The sequence below is a fragment of the Poeciliopsis prolifica genome, unplaced genomic scaffold (genome assembly GCF_027474105.1).
Source record: "Poeciliopsis prolifica strain line A6 unplaced genomic scaffold, Auburn_PproV2 SCAFFOLD015, whole genome shotgun sequence".
Lineage (NCBI taxonomy): Eukaryota > Metazoa > Chordata > Actinopteri > Cyprinodontiformes > Poeciliidae > Poeciliopsis > Poeciliopsis prolifica.
In genome coordinates, this window is record NW_026562390.1 from 5133559 (window position 1) to 5158821 (window position 25263).

General features: G+C 35.9%; 1 protein-coding gene across 3 annotated transcripts in view; it reads left to right on the plus strand.

The window, feature by feature from the left end:
* Positions 1 to 25263, plus strand: part of LOC129366637 (matrix metalloproteinase-17-like) — a 74607-nt gene that overhangs the window by 13310 nt on the left and 36034 nt on the right. For all 3 annotated transcript variants that reach the window (XR_008606643.1, XM_055040611.1, XM_055040612.1), the window contains exons 2-3: positions 16858 to 16990; positions 17094 to 17226. Coding sequence is in view for 2 of the 3 variants with exons in the window: in XM_055040611.1 (XP_054896586.1) it covers positions 16858 to 16990; positions 17094 to 17226 (266 nt within the window). In the remaining variant the exon portion in view is untranslated. The remainder of the gene's footprint in view (positions 1 to 16857; positions 16991 to 17093; positions 17227 to 25263) is intronic.

Sequence of the window (25263 nt, forward strand, 5' to 3'; positions counted from 1 at the left end):
TAACAAGGCTCATTGCTTATTGTACATTTCTGTTGCCGCTGTCACCCATACGCAAGCCATTTCACTCGCTCTCCAAGAAAGTGAACGGTGTTTGTCTGGGAGACAAAATCTTCAGTAATCCAAATCAGCCACACAAATCAGAAAGAAAATATTTGTAAAGCAACATCCAAAAGAAAGAATACAACAAGTTGCTAATTCTGCAGCGCCTCGCTTTCAGAGACACATTTAGGTATGTGGTTTTATAATGGGGCAAATATTTTTAAAAACTTTTTAAGAATGTGCAATTCTTGTAGAATAATTTATTCCAGATTTGATTGGTCCATCTACTAATGATATCCTGTTATCAGTCAAATATTTGCTGCTGCTTAAGCATGGCTCCAGGTCCATTTCTACATTCCTTGCAAGCATATTTTGTACTTAATTATAACAACTTCATTCATTTTGTATTACCGAACAAACCATTTTATACTCCTGTACTTAAACACCACCGATCATTTTCTTTTGGGGCAACATTTTTCCTTCATTTTAAGTATTTTTATATTTTGCTCATAATTTGCACTATCACTATTCTCAGTGATTGTGGTTTGAGAGCCAGTTTTGGGCATTTGACTCTAATGAGACATGACAGAGGATGGACCTTGAAAAAGCCAAAATAATGATGACCATCCCCCTGCTGCTAGTTTATCTGAGTCATATAGGAGCCTGTAAATTATTGGTTGTCAAAGTCGGCACAGAAAGTCATAAACATAGATAGGAATTGATGCATGGTCTGTACGAAATGATTCGCTGCAGATGGATCGTTTTGATACTTCAAAAAAACAAGATACAAAATTATTGAACCTGCAAAAGTATGAAGCGGAGAAGCAGCCCATAATTACTTCCTGTCTGGTTAAGATCACAACTATCACTTGTGTTTGTGACAATTTGTAGTTTTGATGATGAATATATTTAACGTGTAATAAACATCCTGACACAAAAAGTTATTTTTCATGCTTGTTTTAGTTGCACACATACATCTTCAATATCTTACTTATTTAGATGTGTGCTTGAATTGTGCATTTTTTTGTCAATTGATAATATGTATGCTTGGTTGTTTCATCTTGCTTGCATATTGTTTTATCATTCATCTAACCTTATATCTATTTGGGAGAATTTGGCTCCACTGAGCCAAGTTTGACTACACATGCAGCAGATTAGATTCACCTTGCCAATGACGAGGCAAGGACTTGATTAAAATCTGCAAAGCAGCGAAGTTTAATCCTTCGCATGTCCGCTGCTTGTATTTCACAAGAGTTGTACAACATTTGTGTAGCTGAATCTTCCATGAGATTCAACTATTCAGATTCAGCCATAAAATAATAATATCGCCAAAGATGCATATAATGCGACTTGAAACCACTACTGGAAGCCTGCCATCCACCATGCAATCCAACATGGCAATGTAAAAATTAATTTTGCTGGGAATACGCAGGCCTTACGCAACTTCCTTTCATTGTGGTGTTTTCTTTGCTAGAAGTGGTTAGCATTTTTATTGGAATGCTTGCTTCTTGTAAACAATACAATTATGTGTATAGATGTTTTTAGTAAAGGGGCGCTGACTCATCTTTTTTTTTCCTTCAAATCAAACATAATCAAAGGTTCAGCATGCATAAATCTTTGTAATGTTAGAAAATGGGCTGCTTTAAAACCACAATATTTTACTATGATAAAGAGTGACATTTTGTCATTTTGCCACAAATGACTTAAAGTTTCAGTTTTTCCTATTTAGAAATATTTTTAAATTATTTTTAGCAGCTGTGACTAACGCATTAAGTTGAATCAAAGATGCTCAAAAGCATAATGTTCTTCTGCATTTTTAGACCAACATATCTCCCTAGTCACAGATCTGCTGCAAAGATTTAAAAAACGCAACCTACAAAACCCTATGTCAGCTCTGACTAGACACTTTAATAGGTCCTCAGGCTTCTATACACAAAACCATCATTAGGAATGAGCAGCGACATCAGGCCCCTTACTGAGCATTCTCATGCTGACTGCATCTTGGCAAAAATAGCACTTTAACTTTAACACACCAGAAAGACATCTTCACTCTGTCAGTTTGGATGTATGATCTGCGCCTGTGCAAGTAAACAAGCCAATCCAGAGGGCAGCAGTGGCACATCTGTAATTGGATGAAGGAAACAACTCGACTGCATAAGGCAATATAAAGAAAGCATCGTGTTTTCCTTTTAAGAACTTTCATTCCTCTCTTTTACTTGCTCTTTCAAACAAACAGTGAGGGTGATTGACACAGCTGCAGTTCAGACAACTAAAATGTACATGTGTATGACAGGAAAGGTACATGGTACATGTACCTGTACTGACAATATTCATTGTGACTCCTTTGATATTTCAAACCAAGAAAGACACTTAAAACTTCTGTGATGATGGAGGAAGTAAGCTGGATTGAAGTTAAACATTGTATTGGTTTGTGGCTGGCTCCACATCAAGCTTAAACTTGAAATGTTGGTAATTAGCATAGTAGCCTCCCAAGTTGTATTTTGTTTTGAATATTTTACATATGTTCTATGGAAAAATCTCTGAATAGGCATATTTTCAGTGAATAATTGGAAGTTAAGTTCCACAGGAAAGTAAATAAATAAGTGATTGAAGTGAAAATATACACAGGTCTGCTGAACCTCCCTTCCTCTCTTCCAATTTCTGTTTCTTTTTTTTAAGGTTTTGCCATTTAAAAATAAAGAAACTTCTTATTCCCGAGTCAGCCTGTCTGTCACTTCATCAATCCAGCATTTTTATTTTTCACAGAAAAGTGGGTGCAGGAAGATAAGCATAGTGACAAACCGATAACTGTATTTCAGAAAACAGCGTTGTCAAACAATTTCTCAACAAAAAACAACTGCTTTGTTTCTTTTTCTCTTTTTAAAAAGCAGTTTCTCATATTTACATCATCAAAGATTTTAGCAGTTTTCACTTAGCTGCTCTTTCTCTCTAGAAGAAGAGCTCAACACCATGAAGGAGAGTCTCAGTATTGGTTCTTTCATAAAATGAAGATTTATAGTTGGACATTCTGTCCATAAAACATTTATGAGTTGGTACTCAGAAAAAATGCCTTGAGGCCTGACACTAATAGTTAAGAGCTGTTGTGCTTGTTTGTATGTGTAACGTCACGCCCCCTCTATTATCCTCATCATCAACAGACCCTGACTGAGTTTTATTCAACCCTTCTGTTCCTGTCTCTTTGAGTCTTTTTTCCCTCAGCACCATACCACATTACCACCCATAGAGAGAAGACCTTCAAAGAAGGGTTTTTGGGGGTTTTCCCCTGAGTGCAGTCACTGTTAAATCAAATCCAGTATAGTTTTTATTGACGCCATCAGTTTGTTTGACTCATGCAATTTAATATTCGGATTCCTTTGTGTCTTTCATTTGTTCACTTCTCAGTCAAACATTTCATGATACTGCACAAAATCCTTCTCTTCTGGCCATCTCTCATCCACATTTTACTTACTTTTACTTTTTTTTGTCTACCAGTTTATTTTATCTCCCTTGTATCAATTTTTGTTGAAATTTTCTCTTCTCTGACATGTCTTCTTCTTTTCACCTAAACCTCTTTCTCTTCACCTTTCTTGTTGCTTCCTGTGGGAATAGACAGGATTTCAGTCTCACCTCTTTGCAGACAAAAGCTGTTTCTAAGTCAAGGATTACATGCACATTTTAAAATCCTGGTCCACACATGTCCAAACAGGCAAACTAGGACTGATTTTCTTCCAAAGTGTCCAGGATCCAAGCACTCACAGATTCACCAGCATGGAAATTGGGTGTTCGAATAGGCAAGTCCACGAAAATGTATTACATTCTGTCAACGAGGCAGGCTTGTGTCACACTATATGCACATTGTGTCTGCACAAAAAAATAGAGTGATGGGTTCTCAAGTGGATGGTTCATGTGCCATCTGCTTGTAAAACAGTTCAGCGGAACATCATGGAATTCCAATTTATGACATTATTACTTCATTAAATTATGTTTTCTGTTCACTGCATGCTTGCAATTATTGAAAAAAAAGATAAAATTGTAACTCACTCTTAGTGTAGATTAGATTAGGCAGATTTACTAACAAAATGTTGAAAAATAACCAAATTAAACTTCAGTTCGTTTCACTGAACACATCGGCTCATATTAATGAGTTTTATCTTTTGTTATTATCTCTATCTGTTTGTAATTGATTTAAAGGATTAAATTAAGGCTAAAAACTACATGTTCTAAAAAAAAAATACATATCCAAGATATAAAACTATTGCAAGGAAAATGCTTGGGAAGAGAAAACGCATGCACTCCTACTAATGCTTATGTGTATGCTTTTTCACACCCACTTCTTAAGGAGGCTTTGTCACATACATTTTAGGCAGAGGTGGTGTTATGTGCCTTATCCAACATAGACACTTTGCAAATGCTTCATTACAAAGCATGTAAAGTAGAAGAGGTTGATCTAATTACATAACAATTCATTATACCCTGCATCCCTATGTTTTGCAAATATTAATCCAGAGATTTTCAAAACAATTGTACTAAAACAAGAATTATGCTGCAGTTCTGAGTGTAGCTAAAATCATTGTTTTGTGGACAGAAATGTTTGTAATATTTATTGTAGTAGTAAGAACACTGTGTCAAAACTCAAGAGAAAACTTTGAAAAATGTGTAAAACAATTTGTTTCATCTATCTGTCATGAACATTAGCGTTTTTTTGTTAAAGGGAAGGCATTTTAGGTTATAATTTTATAATGTTACTGCACTATTTTAAGGAGACCTCATCCATGCTGTTTTCTGCATCGTTTTTATTTTTGAGGTTACATCAACCAAACACCATGCCTTGATTTTGATTCATAGATTCACATAATGAGAGACAGAGAACACACTTGCTTGACAATTACTGATTTTAATAACCATTTAACGGAGATATGTTGAAGACGGGATCATTTTTAGTGTTTCTAAAATAGCAGATAATACATAGGTTGCTGAATGTTTGTAGTTTGTGAAGCAGCATTGATGGTAGCTGGGTATATTTTTTTTGGAAGCTACAGGAAATCTAGGAAATGGTATGCCCTTTTTCTTTAGTGTTTCTTTTAAAAAAGTTTAATTTCAAACCACCAACATCCAACAAGTAATAATTTGTGCTCCTGTGGTAGCCCCATTTTCCACCACTGGAAAAAAAAAAAATCAAACAGCAGGCCAAAACGTTTGTAATTTGATCTTGCTGTTCCAGCTGATGGTAATTCACACCATCCAGTGGAGGAGCAGGGACACGCTAGCCTAAAGAAATAACAGAAAATGCCTTTCTATTGCGCAAATGGAGAAAGGTTTGGAGTTTTTGTCTTTTACAGTCATCATGCACAGTTGACTGATGGCTTGAAGTAGCAGGTGGGTGCAGTGGAGCATTACTTTAAGCTCCATACAACCAGAGAAAACGCCATGTGCTATCTTTTTGCTATGAATTTAAACATGGTTTGACATAATCTTGAAACTCTCACTTTTTTTAAATTAATTAATTTTTTTTTTTATTCTTTTTCTGGTACATTAGAAATTCTCAAGTCTTTAATTAGCTTGAAATCAACCTCAACCGCTTTATTTATTCTGTAAAAAAAAACAAAAAAACACATTTCTCTGTAATTGTAAAGTGAGTCAGAAAGTTGATCTGTTTTTAAGAAAAGAACATTGAGACCTGAGATAAACTCATCCAGATTTTTCTTTTTTTTAGGCAACAGCAAGTTCAGGCAGTGAGTTCAGTTTGGTTGCTTGCCCTTGAAAGTAAGACTTAGTGACCAGATCGATAGTCATCATGGTTTAAACTATAACTGTCTCACTGATCCAGTTGCACTGGCAGCAGCTGTTGACCCAAATGCAGACTGATACAAAACCCCATCCATTTCCTTTCTGTCAGAAGACCGGTACACAAGAAAAGTAATTAAAATGATAAACAAGACAAGGGTCAGTGATAAATGATTTAATGCGCGTCAGTGATTTTTAATGCCAAACTTCAAGAAAAAGGCCCAGACTGATTCTTGCGCTGCTTCCATCTGACATTCCTGCCTCAATTTTCTCTTCCATTAAATTTGTCATTCTGGCTGCATGTCATCCCCAATTTCTCTCACTTTCTTCCCCCTGCCACTCTCCGTCTTTGAACTTATCTACTTGTACAAATGAGACTAAATCCTTCACTTCTTCATTAAACTGTTTACATTTCATACCATCGGATTGCTTTCAAGAGCTTCTCAGTCAAACACACTTGACGAGGCTTTCGTTCCTTGGATCCTCCATCATCTCAGTGTGGTACACAGAGTAAACTGTCTCCTGGGGTATTCGCTGGTGATATAATACAGGAAGTTCTCAGCTGCCTTAAATGATGACATCATTTTTGAATCTGCTGCAAGGCTCATGGATGTTATGATAGAAGCTGCTTGAAAGAAATGCTCTCAGTGGAGAGCAGCATCTAAGGTTGCTTGATGTGAGGCATTTACATCTATAAGATAGATGTAAGTGCTCAGCCGGTATGTTTATAGTTAGATTGTGTTAAATAAAATATGAGATTAAGATTTTTGTGTAGTCTAAGCACCTACTAGTCAAAAATCAATATGGGATCTTTTTTTGCTTGAAGTTTGTCTGATTTTCTTTTGTTCTTATCCTCATTCTGAGCTCCAACATCCCACATCGTAATGTTTAATTTGTTTCAATATTGACATATAAAATTGTGACATATGTTGTCATGATATGAAATTTGACAGGAATTGTTTCAAAAGTGCACAATGGAAAGCAGAAGAACCAGAACTGCACCTGTCAGCACTTTTCAGTTATTCAAAATCAATTAGGCTGGTTGATTGTGCGTAATGTTTTTCAAATTAGCTATTATTCTGATTAGAGGAGTCCGATGTTTCCAGTTAGTAGCAGCCCAGTTTAAATATTGATGTTTGTAATGGTATGCACAAGTTTGTAGAATAAAAACATTCCTGTACTGAATTTCCAAAGCAACTCAGAGACGAGAATCTGGGGCTTTGAGTAGATACAAGGATCTGATAACGTCCACGGAAGTATAAAACTTTAGAGCTACAGCTCAGTCACTTTGAAATAATATTATTACTTAATCCCAATCTCTAGTCAAACTATTTGGACTATTTGTCCAACTTATATTGGCATCTATGCAAAGAAAAAAATGTAATATAAAGAATACCTCCATAGTTGTTATGCACAGAGGTGTATTGATCATGCTTTGGGTTTGCACTAAAATCAAAAACCTTTTTTATCAATAGACAGTAAATGAGTTACATTAAAAACACATGATTAACTTGCAGAGTTTCTGAGAGCATTGTGGTCAAATTGTGTTTAATGGATCTGGAAAAGGCTTTGTGACTGTCCCCCTCTGAGCACATTGTGGCTGTTCAGTTGGAACAATGCTGTGGTTCATTTTAGGGGGCTGTCCTTTGCTCATAAAACTGGTGGTTTGAAGCGGGCTGAGAAGTGGCTGTCAGCTCCTATATATCTGAGCTCATGGTTCTCATTTGGCGGATTGGGACCAACCCTGTGGGATTAGTTCCTTGGGGTTGGGGGGCAATTTCTTCCTCAAGCAGAAGAGTTTTAGCATTGTGGAGTCCTGTTCACAAGTGGTGGTAGGATGGAGGTTGTCTCTTTCTTTTGGGTTTTCCACAACATGTCCCATTAACAGGAGTCCAAAGCTGAATCTCATGGACCATACACCTGGTTTTTCACCATTCCAACGGTGAAATACAGCAGGTTCAGATTGTTTGGACATGTGGAAAGCTCTTTGAAGTACTAAAATTGTCATTAATTAATAGACTTGATAATGGTATGTCAAAACTGTGAATATGGCTTTTTCAACAAAAAGTACTTTGTTCTTCTACCTCATGTAGCTTCTTAACCTTTTGAAAGACCAAGAGGTGGCTCACAGATCTGACCTCACTCTTGAGGTATTAAAGAACAACAAAACCCCATAATGGAGTGTGCTACTTTGTGACCCTTGGAGAGTCAGTGAGGTCTCGGGGTTAAATGCCTCCCAGAGAGTCATTTCCTGTCATGATGGAAAAGATGTAGGAACTTTGCAGCTGTTCATCAGGGCTAAACAGGGAGGTATTGTGAGATGACAGAGATCACATGCATTTATGTAAATCTGACTTTGGAAGTTGATGTGGTGATGTGAATAGTCTCATAGCTCATTAAGTGAGTTTCTGTCGACTGACAGTCTTACGACACAAAGACAACCATAGGAAACGATGCCACGGGTCCAATATTGTTAAAAGTGACACATTGAGAATGATCTTGCTGTAGAATAATGATGTAGTACAAATTGGATGATGTTACAGGATATTTTTGAAAGAAGGATCCCAGAATCAGGATCTTTGTGTTCTTGCTAACAAATCATCTTATATCTTATTAGCTGTTCAAATACAAAAAAAAAAAAAATAATAAATGCTACAGCATTGAATTGTATTTAATACAGAGAACTGCACTGTAGTTCCCTCTGATGCTCATTACTATTAGCCGTAATAGTAATGAGCCTCTTCAATAATTAGCAAATATTTCATTTTCAGGGCCAGGTTCTGACTTCAGAGTTGAACATAATCCTGGATTGGCAGAAACAGCACTTACTTGTTCACTTTCATCTACTTGTGTTTTATTATTTTACCTCGCTGAACCTCTTTCTCAGTTGGTTTTGACTGGAATTAATGTTATTGTGTTGTAGAAATTTGTGTAGCCTTAATGTTATTCTTAACTCAACATCTGAGTGAATCTAAAATAACCAATTGGGTTCTCTTTCCAGAATAAATTAACCTTTCAGTGAGTGCCATTAAAGTTCGTCTAAGTACTATGAACAGTTCTTGAAGCCACTGTTTGAAACCACTGGCCTTGATGTATTTATGGAATATAACATTTCAAAATTTGCCTGCTCTTCTGGATACTTTATGTGTCCCCAGCATTTAATTCTGTTGTAATTCTGTATAATCAGAAAACCCATTAGTCACATCCAGATCACCGTCTTTTTCTTGGTCATCTTTCTTCGAATTTTCTTTATTACTTCACCTCCTTCTGATTGACTACAACAAAATGCAAACACACATACACATCATTAATAACTAACGCATTAGCAGTTCATTAATATTTCATCCACACACGAGGTTTGAATTTTCTATTTCAAACCCCTTCTCTTTACTGAAATGAACAAGCAGCTCTGTTGTAGGGAGAGAATCGCAGTTGTCTCACTTTGTTTTGTCTCTTCACAGCTATTTAATTAGGGTAAGTCTGGGTTTTTTTTTTTTTTTTTGTGCCAGACAGCCCTGACTCCCATCTCCAACAGGTCCTAAAAAGGAATACTATAAATATACCACATCATAATGACTTATCAATAACTTATCTAGGGAGAATATATATCATCAGCACTGACATCAGGAAATATGTCGTCCCACTTATACTGAATATTAAACAATCCTCAAGCATTGTAAGAAACTCTATGTCCCTGTACCTTTGCTCCATAACTGGCTATTTAAATTAGCAGCATTTTCTCTGTTCTGGTCCGCTCTATCAGCGGATTACAGGGACAAGTCTTCGGGATTATTGAGGTAAATTATTTTATACATGTATAGTCTGTTGCACAGCTGTCAGGCCCTTTAATATTTGTTTCATGCTTCAATTACATGTTTATCTGTATGCTGGTGAAAGGCAAGAGATGTGAGAAGTGTCTGAATATGGTAAGATAATTTGAGATTGCAATTTACTGGGCGGCTTGTGTAACATTAAGCAAGTCTGATCTGTCAAAATACATTATTATGAGAGTTTGGACTGAAATACACAAGGATATTAAATTGGGTACCCACACACCTAAGATGTATTTTCTTCAATCCAGGCAGTATATTTGTTTTTGTTATATTCACTCCTACGCTCCTTTAATTCCTGTAAAGCACTTTGTATTGCTTTGTTGCTGAAAATGTGCCACATAAATAAAATTACCTTTACATTTACCTCACCTACATAGACTTATTTTTTTGCATTTAAAGTTTAATTTAGCAAAGGTAAATACAATACCTTACTATCAAATTTACATACTCAAAGTGGTGTATTTACCTGTATCTGAGTATGTAAATTTGAGAATAAGGTGTAGTATTTACACTTAGAAACATGAAAGTTGTTATTATTATTATTATTATTATTATTATTATTATTATTATTATTATTATTATTATTATTATTATTATTATGATTATGTTGTTGTTGTTGTTGTTGTTGTGTTGGCGAAATGTCATTCCATATTTATTTGGATCCGACGTAAAACCTGTTTAGTTTTGAGGTGAAACAGTTTGACAAACATTTGAGAAGAAAATGTTTTTAGCGCTTCTGCATTTGCTTTTTGCTTCAATCCATGAAGAGTGATAATTTCTTCATACTTTTATTTCTTAAAACTGTTATAAAAGGACATATTGATGTCCTTGATAGTCTTTGAAGCGCTCACAACAAGGGTTTGTCCAGTCTGAATTCTCAACCTCTCAGACATGTCAGCATATTGATGTAATTGTCAACCAGTTTATTTAAATTGGAAAAAGCATGGTCACTTTGCAAAATATTGCAGTTTTATGAACAAGAAATGACATAATTTTTTCCAAAACCTTTATTTTTTGCATCCTATCACTACTTCATAAAGGTTTTCATAATATCTTAGCTGTTTGTACGACTGTAAAATATTTGGTGTTCTTCCGGTTATCTGGTGGATTTACTTTCCCCTTAGTAGATCACAGCCCTGCCTGCTGCAATGACCGCTGGCACCACTGAGGCCTTGATTTTTTACAACTTTGTTGTAGGATCTTTGATCTTGAGGTATTTGTTAAGCCTCTTGTGTTTCTTCTGGGTGCAGTGATTGCTTTTCAGGTCAATCTCTACAGTCAGTTTGTCTTTGATCTGTTGGTTTCTCATCAGCAGTTTGGTTCTGGTTGGTGTAGGATTCTAGCCCTCCTTCACCTTTTGGTAATATGTCCGTTGTATTCTGGTTTACAGAGTTCTGAGTAGAGCAGCAGAGTAAAACCAAGCTGCAATTATCATCACAATCTTATATGTCAAATACTGCGTTTAGTAAGTACTTCTTGGTTGCAGTAGACGGTAGGCTATGATATTTCCAATACCATTCAAGTTCAGTTTGTGAAAAGCATTTCTGGTTAATTGGACAAATTCTCATTGCTTTTTGGTCTAGATTGTATTGATGAAGATCCAGGCGCGTGATAGAGGCTTTATGATGATGGCAAAAAATGGAAAGAATGAGAAAATTAGAGGTAATTACAATATAAGTTATTGACACAATGTTCAAAAATAATAGAACAGAATAGAATTGACTTTATTGTCATTGCACTGTCACATGTACAAAGCAATGAAATGTAGTTTGCATCTATCCAGAAGTGCTATACAGGATATATATATTTATAAACAGGTGTACACAGATATGGTGTATAAACAGAGAATAATAGTGACGTGCTATAAAATAAAATGTTTTGTACAAATATAGATATGAGAGCTATGTACATATTATATCTTAACATACATATCATAGTTTCATGCTTTTGCAACATTCTGAAGGTGTAGTTCTGTACATACCTTTGTCAGTCTGCATTGTTCAACCTGTACTGAAATGTTTCCAGGGTGCATCTTGGGTCTTTTCTGATGTGATACAGCTAGGTCTCTTTTACTCTTGTCTGACAATGATTAATGCCCATGTCTTGTCCAGGTTCCTCTTCCATTGAGTGTGATTTCTCCATGTAGGTCATTTTAGCAGCCTCTCAGTGACAAATCAAGTCTAATCCTTTCATGATGGTTCTCCTCTTCGACCACTTCTACGGTGTGTTTTGCTGCCTGAGACATAAAACCCATCAATCCTCCCGATTGCCCACGGTCTTAGGTTGCTGGACTTTGGGTGGAACGAATTGTGCATTCTGAGGAGCTTTCTTTTCTTGATATTAGTGACTTCAACCTTCTTGCTTTACTTGAAGAACTGACAGGACATGACTGATTGTAGCTGGTTGCTAGTTTCCCCCTTCAGCATTTTCCTCACTGTATGTAGATACTTGTTTTTTCTCACAGTTCTTTTTGCTTCGTTTTGGTTATCAATTCTGTTACCCTGTTGATCACTCTGCCTTTCTTTTGTGTACCATTCAGACACCCTACGAATTACGTCGTGGTTTCACTGCTCTACATTCATGTGATATGAATCAGTGAACTGATGTCTCACTCATGCCCCAGTGGGAGAAGCTGTTGAATATGAATAACAAAGTGCTTTTCAGATAATCTGATGAAATGAGTACTCAAGGTCAGAGTACTTTATATCATTACACCAAAAATCCATTACACAAAGACCCGGGGCGTCTTTCTCAACAGTAACAGCTGTAGTGTCACCTTTTCTTTTTAGCTTTAGTTTGAATTTTGAAGATGGAACCATGTGCTCTTTAGGGTTTGTAGAAAGTTATGCATATGTAACTAAAACTTTGTTATTTTAGTATGTTGAGATTTTTAAACTGATAGAAGGAAATACAATAAATGCTTGTTAAACAAAAAAAAAGTCATCCACCCTCTGATTAGCCTTTTCCACCTTAAGCTACCTTAAATTGGCGCTCAGTGCTTAATTCATGTTATACCGGCTTAATGGACCACAGGGAATCACGATTTTCTGTCTCATAAAGTCTTGAGAAATTAAAAACAGTCTTCCCACTGGCAGTGATTAAATATGGTTTTGATTGATTTTATACAGCTGCAACTAAGAAAACCTTCTAGAGAAACTGAATGTACCAAAAGTATTCTGTATTTTGCATGAGATTACTATAACATGGCTAATGAACGTCATGGTGAATAAATAGTGTTTGTTTTTGTTCTATAATAACTGTTTTGGCCAAAATCATGTATAAATACTTGGTAAATATGAATCAAACCTACTCCCCTTACTCACAACATACAGTCTCTGAATAACTATTTATGTGGGTGCATCTTTACAAGGTGAGTTTTCTCATATTTAAGGAAACACTATAAAATGCAGTTGACAAACCATGTGGCGAATTGAAGACAAGGTCAGGAGGTGAATCTTGGAGTCTTTGGGTCTTTCTTTGAAAAGTTTAAACATTGCTTGTACTGTCTTTGGATGTCTTGGTGCCGAATTTAATTCCACAAACCTTCATGTGCCACCTCAAAACAATATTTATGTTACTATTAAATTGAATAAATCCAAGTTAAGTTTAAGGGCTATTTGTTATACAAATCTACACGTTGTCCTCTAGTTGTAAACCGTAAACCATTGCTCAAGACCCTACCTTCTAGTCTGCAAGTAAGTTCATGATTTCATGTAGGTTTTGCTCTTTCCCTATCTCGTTAGAAAATCCTACTCAAGCTGCTGGAGCAGCAAGGCTTTTGCTTATATTTGACTGAAAGTGGAAACAGTGCAGTTATTTCATCTGCTCACTTTGAGAGTTGGAATCTCAGATCATTGTATTTTTTTTCTGTGTCTGTCTTAATTTTTCATAGTTTTATGGAAGGTTTTATAACTGCTAATACAGACATGGATGGTGCCTCAGACTTTATTTCAAAACAAGAAAAAGAAAATACAGTCAGAAGCAAAATCATATGATGGCCATTAAGAGATTTTTTTTTTTAGCTAATCAGTAAAATATTAAATTTTTATGGCTGCAGAGAGTTTCTTTATGCTAATGTCAGCATGTGCAGAGATGGAACTAATCAAATAACAATCCAAGTTAAAAAGGCACACAGAGCACATTGAGAAGCTGCCTGGGAAATTGTTTTGAACGCCTTGTTGCATGTAAACTGTAATTTTGTTTTGCTACTTGAGTATGTTGTGAAAGACTACCCTAACTTTAATGCACTAGCATCCAGGATTAAAGGATTCTCAGTGTAATTAGACTTGAATTTGTTAATATAATAGTTTTATTGCACTGATTGATATATAACAGAATATGATTTGCTTTAGTTGTTTTCTGTAAAGTTGTGAATTGACCCAAATAAACGAACGGAAGGACAGAGAAAAGCGCTATTCATCAACAGTCATTAAAATCCAGATGGGTGCAAATTTTTTCTCTCAAGTTAGTTCAACTTTTTTCAATGGTTTTAACAATAAAACCATTGAAGTTATAAAACATTAACTGCAGCATACCAAATCTAAACATTTAGACTTATCTGATTCTTAAATTTTCAGAAGCCTTTGGACTTAGGCCAGCACAAAATACATTGTCATCATACCTTACCAGGTTTAGCACTGTTATTTTTATATATTGATTCCCTGACACTTAAAGATCAACACACATCTGTCCTGTTTATATGGCATGCACTCTTATCTTTTCTATTTTGAACATTTTTTCAGGGTGACATTTTGCTACTGCAAACAAATTTGTTGCACAACTTTACTGGACTCTTAATAAACATCTAGTGGTTTTGGTGTTGTCGATATGTTTAATCATATAATAAAAGTGGCTCAAAATGAGAAGAAAAATCTGAAAAATACTTTTTATTGTTTATTTAACAAAATACATTAAGACTGTAATTCTATTTTGACTCAAATAACTAGATTTAGATGTTGGAGTTTAGACACAATAAACCCCCACCTATTCATAATTCACATATTTGCAGATTTTTCTGTAGAACAAAACTCCAAATTGTTTGTGAAAACGTTTCTGGTTTTAGAGGTCTGAAAAGTGACCATAGTGCTCATTGTGAGAAGAAACACTGAGAGATATCTAAAATACTTCTGGTCTCAATGGCACATTTGTTACAGCTTCCAGAAAGGATTTATGACACTTTTAATGTCTCAAGCTGTCAATTCCTAGAGCCCTCTCAGCTTATATTCTCTCACCTCCCCATTTGACCTTCACATCATATTATTTCCAAAAAACTTTGGTTTGTCAGGTTCTGCAGTGTTAGAGAGTGTTCAGTTCAGTTCTTGTGTCAATTCTTACAAGTCCTTTGGACAAATGGTGAAGCAAAGCATAGAGGTAAAAACCTGGCAGAGTAGTACTTCTGTAAACCTAAAGTCATTGGGTAAATGGGATTTTCCCTGCGTTGTCATTACAGAGGGGGTGCTTTGCTATCGATCTGTGTCACTCACCTCCAATGAGTGCTGATCAAAAACCTATTTAAAATCTGCCTTTTCTGATTAGCTGTCAGATCATGACGAAGGAGGAGGAGGGCAATTTAATGGAGCAGAGACAAATAAAGGTAGGAGGAAAAGAAAGAGAAGCTGGGAAAATGGAGACAATAACAGTAAAAGAGGAGAATGAAACTTAACCTCCCATACCTTAATCTTATGAGTTCCAAATCAATTGGGTGTATTGCCATTTTGCCCATTAGACATTGTGCCTCTTAGGCTTGGCAATATAAATTCATTATTTAAAATTTAGGATTTGCTTTGATCATTTTTCAACCTTAATATGGTGAAGAGAAATAAATGCAAAATATTGGTGTATACTTAACGAACAAATGCACTTTTTCAAAGTTTTCTTTTCAATTATGTTCATGCATATTTATAGTACTTTAAATGTCAAAAATAAACGTGGTATTTATTTGTATTTTACAAGAAACAATCGTCACTTCAAAATCGCAAAGACTCCGGCTTGTGATTTGTTTATGGGACAAAATGTGTCAGAGAGCAGAAGTTGTAGAACTAACATAATGGCAGCCTTCCGAGGACTTGGAAAAAGATTACATGATGAGGCCGTATTTTGCCAATTAGATGAAGAACCTCTTGTGACAAGAAAAAAAAAAAAAGAAGTAAACAAATCAAATTGTTAATCAATCAATTGCCTGAATTCTGACACTATTTATGTGGATGCTTTACTCTGTGCTATGCTACTGATTCACCCGTACACCAATTTTCTTCGAAACTCATATTGTGCGGAGGTAGCATCTTGCTTTTCTACATATTATTAGTGCATGCATTGTCATGCATTATTCATGACAGATTAATTGCATGACATAATATAGCTGTGTTTTGTAATTTGATGAAATTATATTATTTCATCTGCAGTTAGTTTTCTGGTTTAATGTTAAAAGTCACTTTAAGCTAGATGCCAAGCTATGCATATGGTGCCTAGAAGGCAAATTGGAGTAGAAATGTAAAGTTTGTCTTTCATTTCACTTGCACATTGTAGAAAAAAGATGCTTCTGCAACTAAGTATTGTGGGTAAAGTTGTAGGAGAATCATTTCAAGAAATTAATTTTTGATTTAACTAAATAAAAAAAACTAATCAAATAAACAAACACCACATTGTCTTACCTGAATTCTGGGGAAAATAAGTGTTTATTGCATTCCTTTATGTGTCGCCAAAAAGGGGTTTTACATTCAACTATCTATTTCCAGTATAACAGAACTGATCATTGTGGTCCCTTGTTGAATGTGCAATTTTACCATTTATATTTGATAAGGTTCTTTCTGTTTTAAAGGCGTTACTCCAAATACTCTTTTGTGTCAGAAATGTGTATTTCCGCTGAGTACCAATGAAAAGGTGGAATGTTTGTTTCTTACTTTTGAGCTTTTTAACATTCTTTCGCACAAAAACATGATAAAGTTTTTCCATTAAGTTCTAAAGAGTTATCTATCTGCATATCAACTTAAACATGAATTGGGGTTTGAAAAGTAATGGTGTGAAACTGTGGTTGAGAAAGATTACACAGGGATCCTGGGATCTTTATATATACATGCACATAGCGAAACAGTATCCACAGACAGTAAAGCACAGGTGTCAATATCTCTGCAGCTTTGGAGCTCTTTGAAATGCCTCAAATGAACTCTGCTGAACTTTGTATGCCTACTATTTTCATCTACAGGACTGGTTGAGTAAGTTTGGGTACCTCCCGCCCCCTGACCCAGTGACCGGACAACTTCAGACAAAGGAGGCCTTGACCAAGGCTATTAAAGCCATGCAGAAGTTTGGAGGGCTGAAAGAGACTGGAGTTCTAGGTATGTTTTGCAAAATCTACTCAGGTCTCAAATATTACCTTGAAGTTGGTTCACCACCTTTTTACCAAAATCCAAACCTTATACTTCTTTTTGCTCTTCACAGACCAAGCCACATTAGGGTTGATGAAAACACCGAGATGCTCGCTGCCAGATATGTCGCAGGTGGAGGTGACAATGCGCAGAAAGCGAAGTCCAACTCCTCAAAACAAATGGAATAAGAGGCATCTTTCCTGGAGGTAGGGCATAATTGATCATGTCCATTTGACAATGACTCTGGGTTAAATCTTTCATTTTATTTTTGACTTTCCCTGGAATTGTCCCTTCATGAATAGTGCAAACTGACATTTGTTATAATGGAAGTATATCTAAATAAACTGAATTCAAAGTAGCTTAATTGAAGCTTGCCAGCTCCAAAGTATTTACTTGGTCTGTGTATCATTGGAACAAAACCCAAGTAAAGGTACTTTATAACTCTTGATGTTCTGACCAGAAAGATGTTAATAAAAGGGAAATCAGCATATCACCCCAGTAGGATACCTGTTTAAATTTCAGCAGGATCCTCTCTCTCTTTGGATTAGCAAAGTACAGAAAGTTCATGAAAAGACTTACAATAGTGTCATTTGATAAACTCACAGAATATTAAGTGGAAAACTCATGCCAATGTTTTAATTAAAGGATTTCTTCTCTGAAGTCACTCCAGTTTATCTTGAATTTATTTCTGTCTTAGAGGAAGTATAACGTAATTAAAACTAAAGTCAACCCTTCCTGCGGTGTCAATGAACTTTGTTCAGAAGAAAATTAGGCTTAGCTAAATTCACTTAAAGGAATGTCTGCCTACACTGGTTGATATGTGTGTCCAGAGCTATTATCTAAAAGATAAAATGCTGGAGAGCAATCAGGATATCCCACCAGCAGAGATTAATTGTACAACAGTGCTTTGAGATTTTAAAACTGTATGCATATTCATTATCACCCAGGGGGGGACGTACCTCTAGAATCATCACATTCATCTTGCTCAGACTACAGAGCTGAGCAATATGATGGTTGCAGCTCAGATAGATTGCCAGGCAAATGTAGAGTTACCACATAGAGACAACCATGCAAACTCTCATTATGTTCAATTTAGTATCATCAGCAACTCTATTATCCCTATCGCTGGACTATGGGAGGGAAAATAGCTGTCAGAAATGCAGTTGCATTTCTTTTTCTTTTTTGTCTCTTTCCTAAAGTGTTATTTGAACATTAATGTAAACAGCGTCACACAAACAGTCTGCAGTGATTTAAACCCCAGTGAGCTCAGAGATGAGAGTTATGCAGTGACCTTTCAGGCAGTCTCGGCAGCCATTTTTTTCTGCTCCTTATAGCGCCTGTTTTCTCACCTGTACATTATCGTTTGGCTGCTGTTCAATAACAAATAACCCATATGACACCAGACTTACAGGGAGACATTCATCAAGAAGACTGCCCTTTAATAATATTAAAATCATCATCTATGATTTTGATATATGCCCAATCATCATTTATGATTGGGCATAGATTATTGGGAATCATTCATGCCCAATAAGTATTAACTTAACCATGATAAGTTAATACCTACTGTATCATGGTTAATGTTAAGTATTAACCATAGATATTCCTGGACTCTCTGCCACTGTCGATTGAAGTCAAAGTTACTTTAGGTTTTCTTTTTTACATTGCTGTTAATGGCAGATCTTCCTGAACCCAAGACTTACAAGCAGTTCATTTGTTATTTTATTGTGTACGGCTGAGTGTAAAGACCGAAGATAAGCATTACCTTTAAAAAATGGGTAAAGTCTAAAAGAGGTGTTTGGCTTCCTCTCAGAGGTATCCGAACTAAAGTGCATGAAATTGTGTCAGCTGATGAAAAATATAGCAGGATATTTTGCTTTGAAACAGTGGAGGTAGAAAGTATAACTTCAAGTCAACACATATGTAACATACACATGTGAATTGGAAAATAGGGAAATCCAAAATACACCTTCACAAATGAAGTATATGTTCCCCTGTGCAGATGTGTGCTTTCCTCCTGGTGGACTTTAACTTTCATTTCCTCCTTTGTACTCCTGCCAATCATACAGCTCTCCTGTCAGTTTGCTACACAGTAAAATAAGACACCCGTGTCTTCAGTTCGATGAAACACCTTCATATTCACAGCAGTCGGATTTGTAAACATGAACAGAGGAACCGTTGTGGGTTATGTACCAGGCTCCAATCCAGAGAGAGTTTCACGTGTGGCAGATTTGAAGAAAATCCTTTATATTCTACTCAGACTGGCCCAGCAGTTTTCTCTGTCTCCTCCCTTTGGTTTCAAGTGGATGATTTTCCACTTGCATGCTCATCACCTCACGGCTTGGTTTCATGATGCAACATTTAACAATACCTCTGCTTTATTACAATAAATATTAAAGTAAAATCTAGGAAATGTGATAAAGTAAAGCTGTGATTAACGAGGTGTAACCTGACACAAATAATAAATGTTCGTGTGATGATGCAACGTTTCAGAGAGATCAAAAAAATAATGACTGTTTTTAATCGCCATAAAATAGACATTTTGGTTTTCAATCTTAATTTTAGTTAGAAAGTAATTTTCCATTGCCAAACTCGAGTGGGGAACAGAAGAATGAGTTAAAATGAAACAAACAAACAAAAAAAACACTTTTATGCAATCACCCTCTGTCTTAGGTCTAGATTTTAAAGGGAAAAGCCAAACCCACATCAAAACATAACATAATCAACAAGTCGGTTCACATTTAACTTAGTAAACACTTTTAGCCTAAAAAAGCTAAAAGTAAGCAAAATATTAATTACTTCCAATTAAAGTCTTGCTTTAAAAAAAATAACATTGGTACCAGATGAGACCAGATGAGACAAAGACAACTTTGATGAGACAAGTCCAAGCCCAACTTTAAACCAATGAAAGACAATTTTCTGTAATCATAATAAGTTGATGAAAAGGCTTAAAGAAAATCTGAAAGTAGCAGCTCATTAACAAGCTAACCTAACACTTCGGTCAAACTGACTGTACTAGCTGTGCTTTCACAATATTTAGGTGAAACCAAACTTGTATGTAAGCAGACTCCCAACTACATTCCACCAATCTGACAATCTGGTACCACGTTGAAAATATAGATAGCTCTGAAGAGCCCCTACATCTGGCTAACATTAACACCCTTGCCAAAAGCTAAAAGCAGAGTAGATGCAGATGGATGACTTAGAGTTCTTCTTTTGTGCACTTTGCATAAAAACATACATGTACATATTCGCACATGACAATGTGTCTACCTATTGCTTTCTTGTCCATCTCACCTTTACATCCTTGGCATGAACGGGCACAAATGGCAGCGTTGACATTTTCAAACTACTGGTCTTCTGAGAAAAAATAAAATAAATAAAGACTTGGACATCTGAAACTGACAGAAGAACAAAGCTATCTGGTGTCCAGGTCTCGAGGTCCAAAACATTAAAAACAGACATTTTTCAGCTCTCAGCATCCAAATCATGCGACTACTTGAATTAATATAATTCATATTCACAATTGATCTGATATTTTGATGTGTCTACTTATCAATAGTCTGATGTATCCCAGCAGACAGAAAACAAATAAGGCTCACAAAGTCCAAGGTAAATTTGAAGCACTTCACATTACGAGAGGTTCGTTAAGTGATATTTTATTTTGAAACACTATATAACATTTAGGATATAGTGAAAACCGGAATATGTTTTTTTTTTTAAAATTATTATTATTATTTGTTTTATCAGTAGGTATGATAAACTGAATTTAAACCCAAGGTAATGTATTGTCTGACTGAAAAATTTTACTTATTTGTTGATATATCTCATTTTTAAAATTTGGCCTGTTTGTCTTGTAAAATGCCTTGATTTGAACTGCAACCTCTTAGTACAAAATGGTTTGATTACAAGTGGAAAATGGAACCGGAAAAGTAATATATAACAAAGTATAAGAACGAAATGGCAGTACAAAGTGACACACGGCCTATCCAGTTTTGTTGAGATATTATGACCTGCATAACATTGTAAAAATAGTTGTAAACAACTTGTCTTTCACTTGTACATTATGTGCGTCCTTGCAGATGCTGTCTTCAAATAAATTTGCTCTGAATACTAATGTCTGAAAAGTTCTGCAGTATGCATTTAGAAATTTACTGAGAGAGGGACGGTAATTATTTTCAGCACATAATGTAAAATGTTGCACATAATGGAATTGCCTAATCAAACAGAATTTTGAAGCATTATCTGCATGTATTTAATTAAAACAGCCCATTTACTTACAGTAGGACAAGCAGGATCACCCACTCCTTCCTGATTCAGCTCGCCACAGCACAATTGACAAGAGGCTGATTGGCACTTTATGCTCTTCTCTGCTTGTTCTCACATGTCATTCACATCATTATGTTCTGAAAATGTGCAAAGTTTGTGCTCAGTGGTTGTTATTTCACAGAAAAGAAGAAGGGATAAGTGGTTCAGCGGGGTTTAGTGGATGTAAACTCAGACAATGTCTTTTTCTTAATAGAAATAAGTAAATGATTTTATTTTATTTTTTTCTGATGGTGTCTTTTGTGAAGAGGCTGAGCCCTTAATCCCAATTTAACTCCACTCTGCCTTTTCTCTTTTTTCCACTTCTCCACAGTCTGTTTGGTCGAGTGTGTCGCTGACATTAAAAGCTGAGTGGTGTAATGGCTCACTGTTAGCCCATTACCTCATATTGTTGGGCCATTATCACAGCAGACAGCCTGGCAGTCATTAGCAGCTTGACTGATAACTCGCACAGATAGGTGTAGCCAGTTGAGCAAAGAAGGATGGAGGATGAGAGAAGGTGGTGGGAGGAGGGGGCGGGGCTGAAACATGCGGGGGAAGCTCTCTAATTTAATTTATTTCCCAAATGTAATAAAATAGTTCAGTTTTACTTGTAACTTGGACTCCACACTCATCAAGACTCATCTCTCCATTGACTTACCTTCCTTTTCATCAAATAAATCAACTTAAGTCCGAAAGTGAACAGGAGTCTCAATGCACTTAATGGCTGGAAATCTGCAGGTGGGAATCCAAATAGCCCTTTGCAAAGACCAGAGTATAATTATGATATTTTCATTTTCCAAATGTTAGTCTATGTTCTTTTTTTTCCCTTCACTTTAAGCCAAACGGTCAAAAAAAATTTAGCAATAAAGACTTACTAGGTTCATATTAATATTATCCTGTAACACAATTACGATTAGGAACCTTTGAGGAGAATGTCTGTTAGCAACTGGTTTATTAATGTTTTCTTTGTGTTACTTTAGAAAGAGCAGCATGATGGAACATTTTACAATATTTGGTCCAATAAGCTCTTGAAAGCTACTTCTGAATTAAACACTTTTATCATAATCAACATCATCCCAAGGCACTACACACACACACACACTCAAAATAAATAAATTCATTAACCCAAACCTACATTTAAACTGTGAATCAAGTTCAGTTCATTATTTAAATTAGTTTAAAACAACAAAACTTAAAGCAAGGCTTTTTTTTTTTCTATATTCCACACCGGATTAAAATATGGTTACCAGCCTGTGCTGAATAAACTAAAAGAATTGGCTTAAGACATAATCTCATTAGAGAAAATTGATTGAAAATGAATTTTTTTATTGATATTTGATATTTATAACAGAGTTATAAATATCAATACTAGCTTCACTTAGCAGAATAATGGAATAGAAAATTTATACTCCAAGCTTTGAACCATTTCTACACATTGCAATTCTTATCTTTACCATTGATTGATCAGACGTTTTTCCATTTTTAGCCAAAGCAAACCCCCTTATCGCTCTACTAAATGCTCATTCATCATTTCCCTGCTGTCACTTTGGGCCACTAACCTGTGAAATTACTTGGTAGAACTTTAGGAATGATCACAGTGTCATTTCATTAGAAACTTGTCAAAAATATATATTATTTTTATATCTTAAATGACTGTCACAGAGATAGACAACAGGGAGACAAAAGAGGCAAGCAGTATTTTTTGAGTGGGGGAGAGATTTCAGCATAGCCTTTTAATAAAGCGACTTTTATCTTCAGCCTTATTTACGCGGCTTGTGAATGTGTTTGCAAGAGCAGCAGTTTTCAGTGCTTGTTTCTCATCTGTTTGTCTTACATACATGTACAAATGCATACGAGCATGCATGACTGTTATCATTGGACCACTTCATTCGTCAGGTTTTGTCTGCAAAAGGGTAGGAAAGGATGAAATGGGATTATTGGGTCCCGTACAGAGGTACGTGTGTCTACTTTTTATCATCACTTCTGATGTCTGTGGAGTAGTGAAGCCACAGGAGGCAGGAACCTGCAGAGAAGATGAAGGCAGGGGACAGCAAAAAAGTCTTACAAGGTTTTATTTTTGCTCTTGTTTTTCCCTCCTGCCACATCTTATCTGAATCATAACTGACAGTGGAGATGTTCAAAGAAGCAAGTTGCATGTAAATTAATGTCATTCAGATGAAATGTGACTCTAAAATCTGTGTGTGTCTATATCTGTACCTGTTTGAGAATGCATTCAAACATTTACCTCCCACCGATCCCTGGTTTCCTCTGACTCATTTGTCAAACCAAGGTGAGACTCACATCTTGGATTTAAGTAGGTCAGGAAAATGAAGTCACTCCTAATCAGGCTTCTGCACATCCAGCTAATTTCAAAGTCGCTTTAATCCCCTTTACCCTGACATTTATTGCAGGAAGTTAGAAATGTTCATCAAGAACCTATACTCTAAATTCTTGAGCTTCCTGCTGCAATTGGAGGACTAAACAACTCACAATATGCTCCTTCAGGTTGATCCGCTATTTTGGGAAAGAAATTTGAGTCTCAATCTACGTCGTTCATCCATTCATCGTCTACACCTGATTACAAGTCAGATCACTTGCCAGTCTCTAGGTACACTGGACAAACTACGTACTTATTGATTCATCCCACGTCACTTCAGTAACTAGAGAGGTCAGAGGTCTTCCATACAGAGGCTTTCAGGTTTAACCTTTTGTTTTGTAGAACCTGTGGGAACTGAGTAATTATTTACACAACTAACCTTTTTTTAAAAAATGCATTGATTGTGATAAGCAAGGGCACACTATGACATTTTAACAATAACTTGAATTGTTTGACAAACCTGGTTGTCATCATCTCACCCGCACTTGACTTTATGCTCCCTTCCCTCATCCACTCACCCTTACCTTATGTTGTCTATCCCTCTATCCACCTTAAACATTTTCTAAACCTTTTTCATCCAATACATCCATGAAATCCTTTTCATCCTCCTTCCCACCCAAATCCTTTTCACCTTATCTTTCTTGTATCCTTTTTAAAATCCCTTCTTATTTCTTATCAGCCCTTTTTATCCCAATCATTCCCTACATCCACTTTTCATAAACTTTTTTTTTGTCCCACTCATCCCTCTTCATTCACTTGAAAGCTTTTACCTCATTTATCTTATTACCCTTTTTTTACAACCACTTTTCCTCCCATTCCTCATTCTTTATGACCGGATCAGCCTTCTGTTCCTATTTGTTCCTTTCATCCATACAGCACATTTTTACACACTCTTTTTACCCCGTTCTTCCTAACCATTCCTCTCTTACTACCCTTTTCACACTCTATTTAACCGCATCGCTTTATAAGTTACTTTTTCATCCTAGTCAACCCTCTTTGTGACCTCCTTTTGAACCTCTCCACACTTCCCACGCCTCTTTACAAACCCTTTTCATCTATAACTCCTCCTTCTTTATTACTTGTTTTTATTTCACTCATCCTTGTTTTTATCCTTTCTGCCCTGTTCATTCCAAATTTTACACAAACATTTCTACTCATATCAGTCTCTTTTACCACATACAGTCTATGTTGCTTTTGATGGTCCTCATCTCTCTTTATAACCCTTTTTGATCCATCCTATCTGTCTGTTTTTATTCTGATCTGTTCTTTTACTAACCTTTCTAATCTCATTTATTCTGTTCAAGAGTTCTTATGACAATTTTTCTTAATTCACATTCTCCTCATCGCATTTTACTAACCCCTTTTATTATAGTCTTCCTTTACAACATGATTTTATTCCTCTTCTCCTTCATATGTTTCATCCCTCTCTACTTTCTCCTCCCCTGTACATTTTCATCACTTTTTATGGCTTTTTTATTCCTCTCATTTACCTTGTCCATTTTTCTTTCATAAAAAGAACATTTTGTTCACTTCATGCTTCTTTGCAATCCTTTTTCAT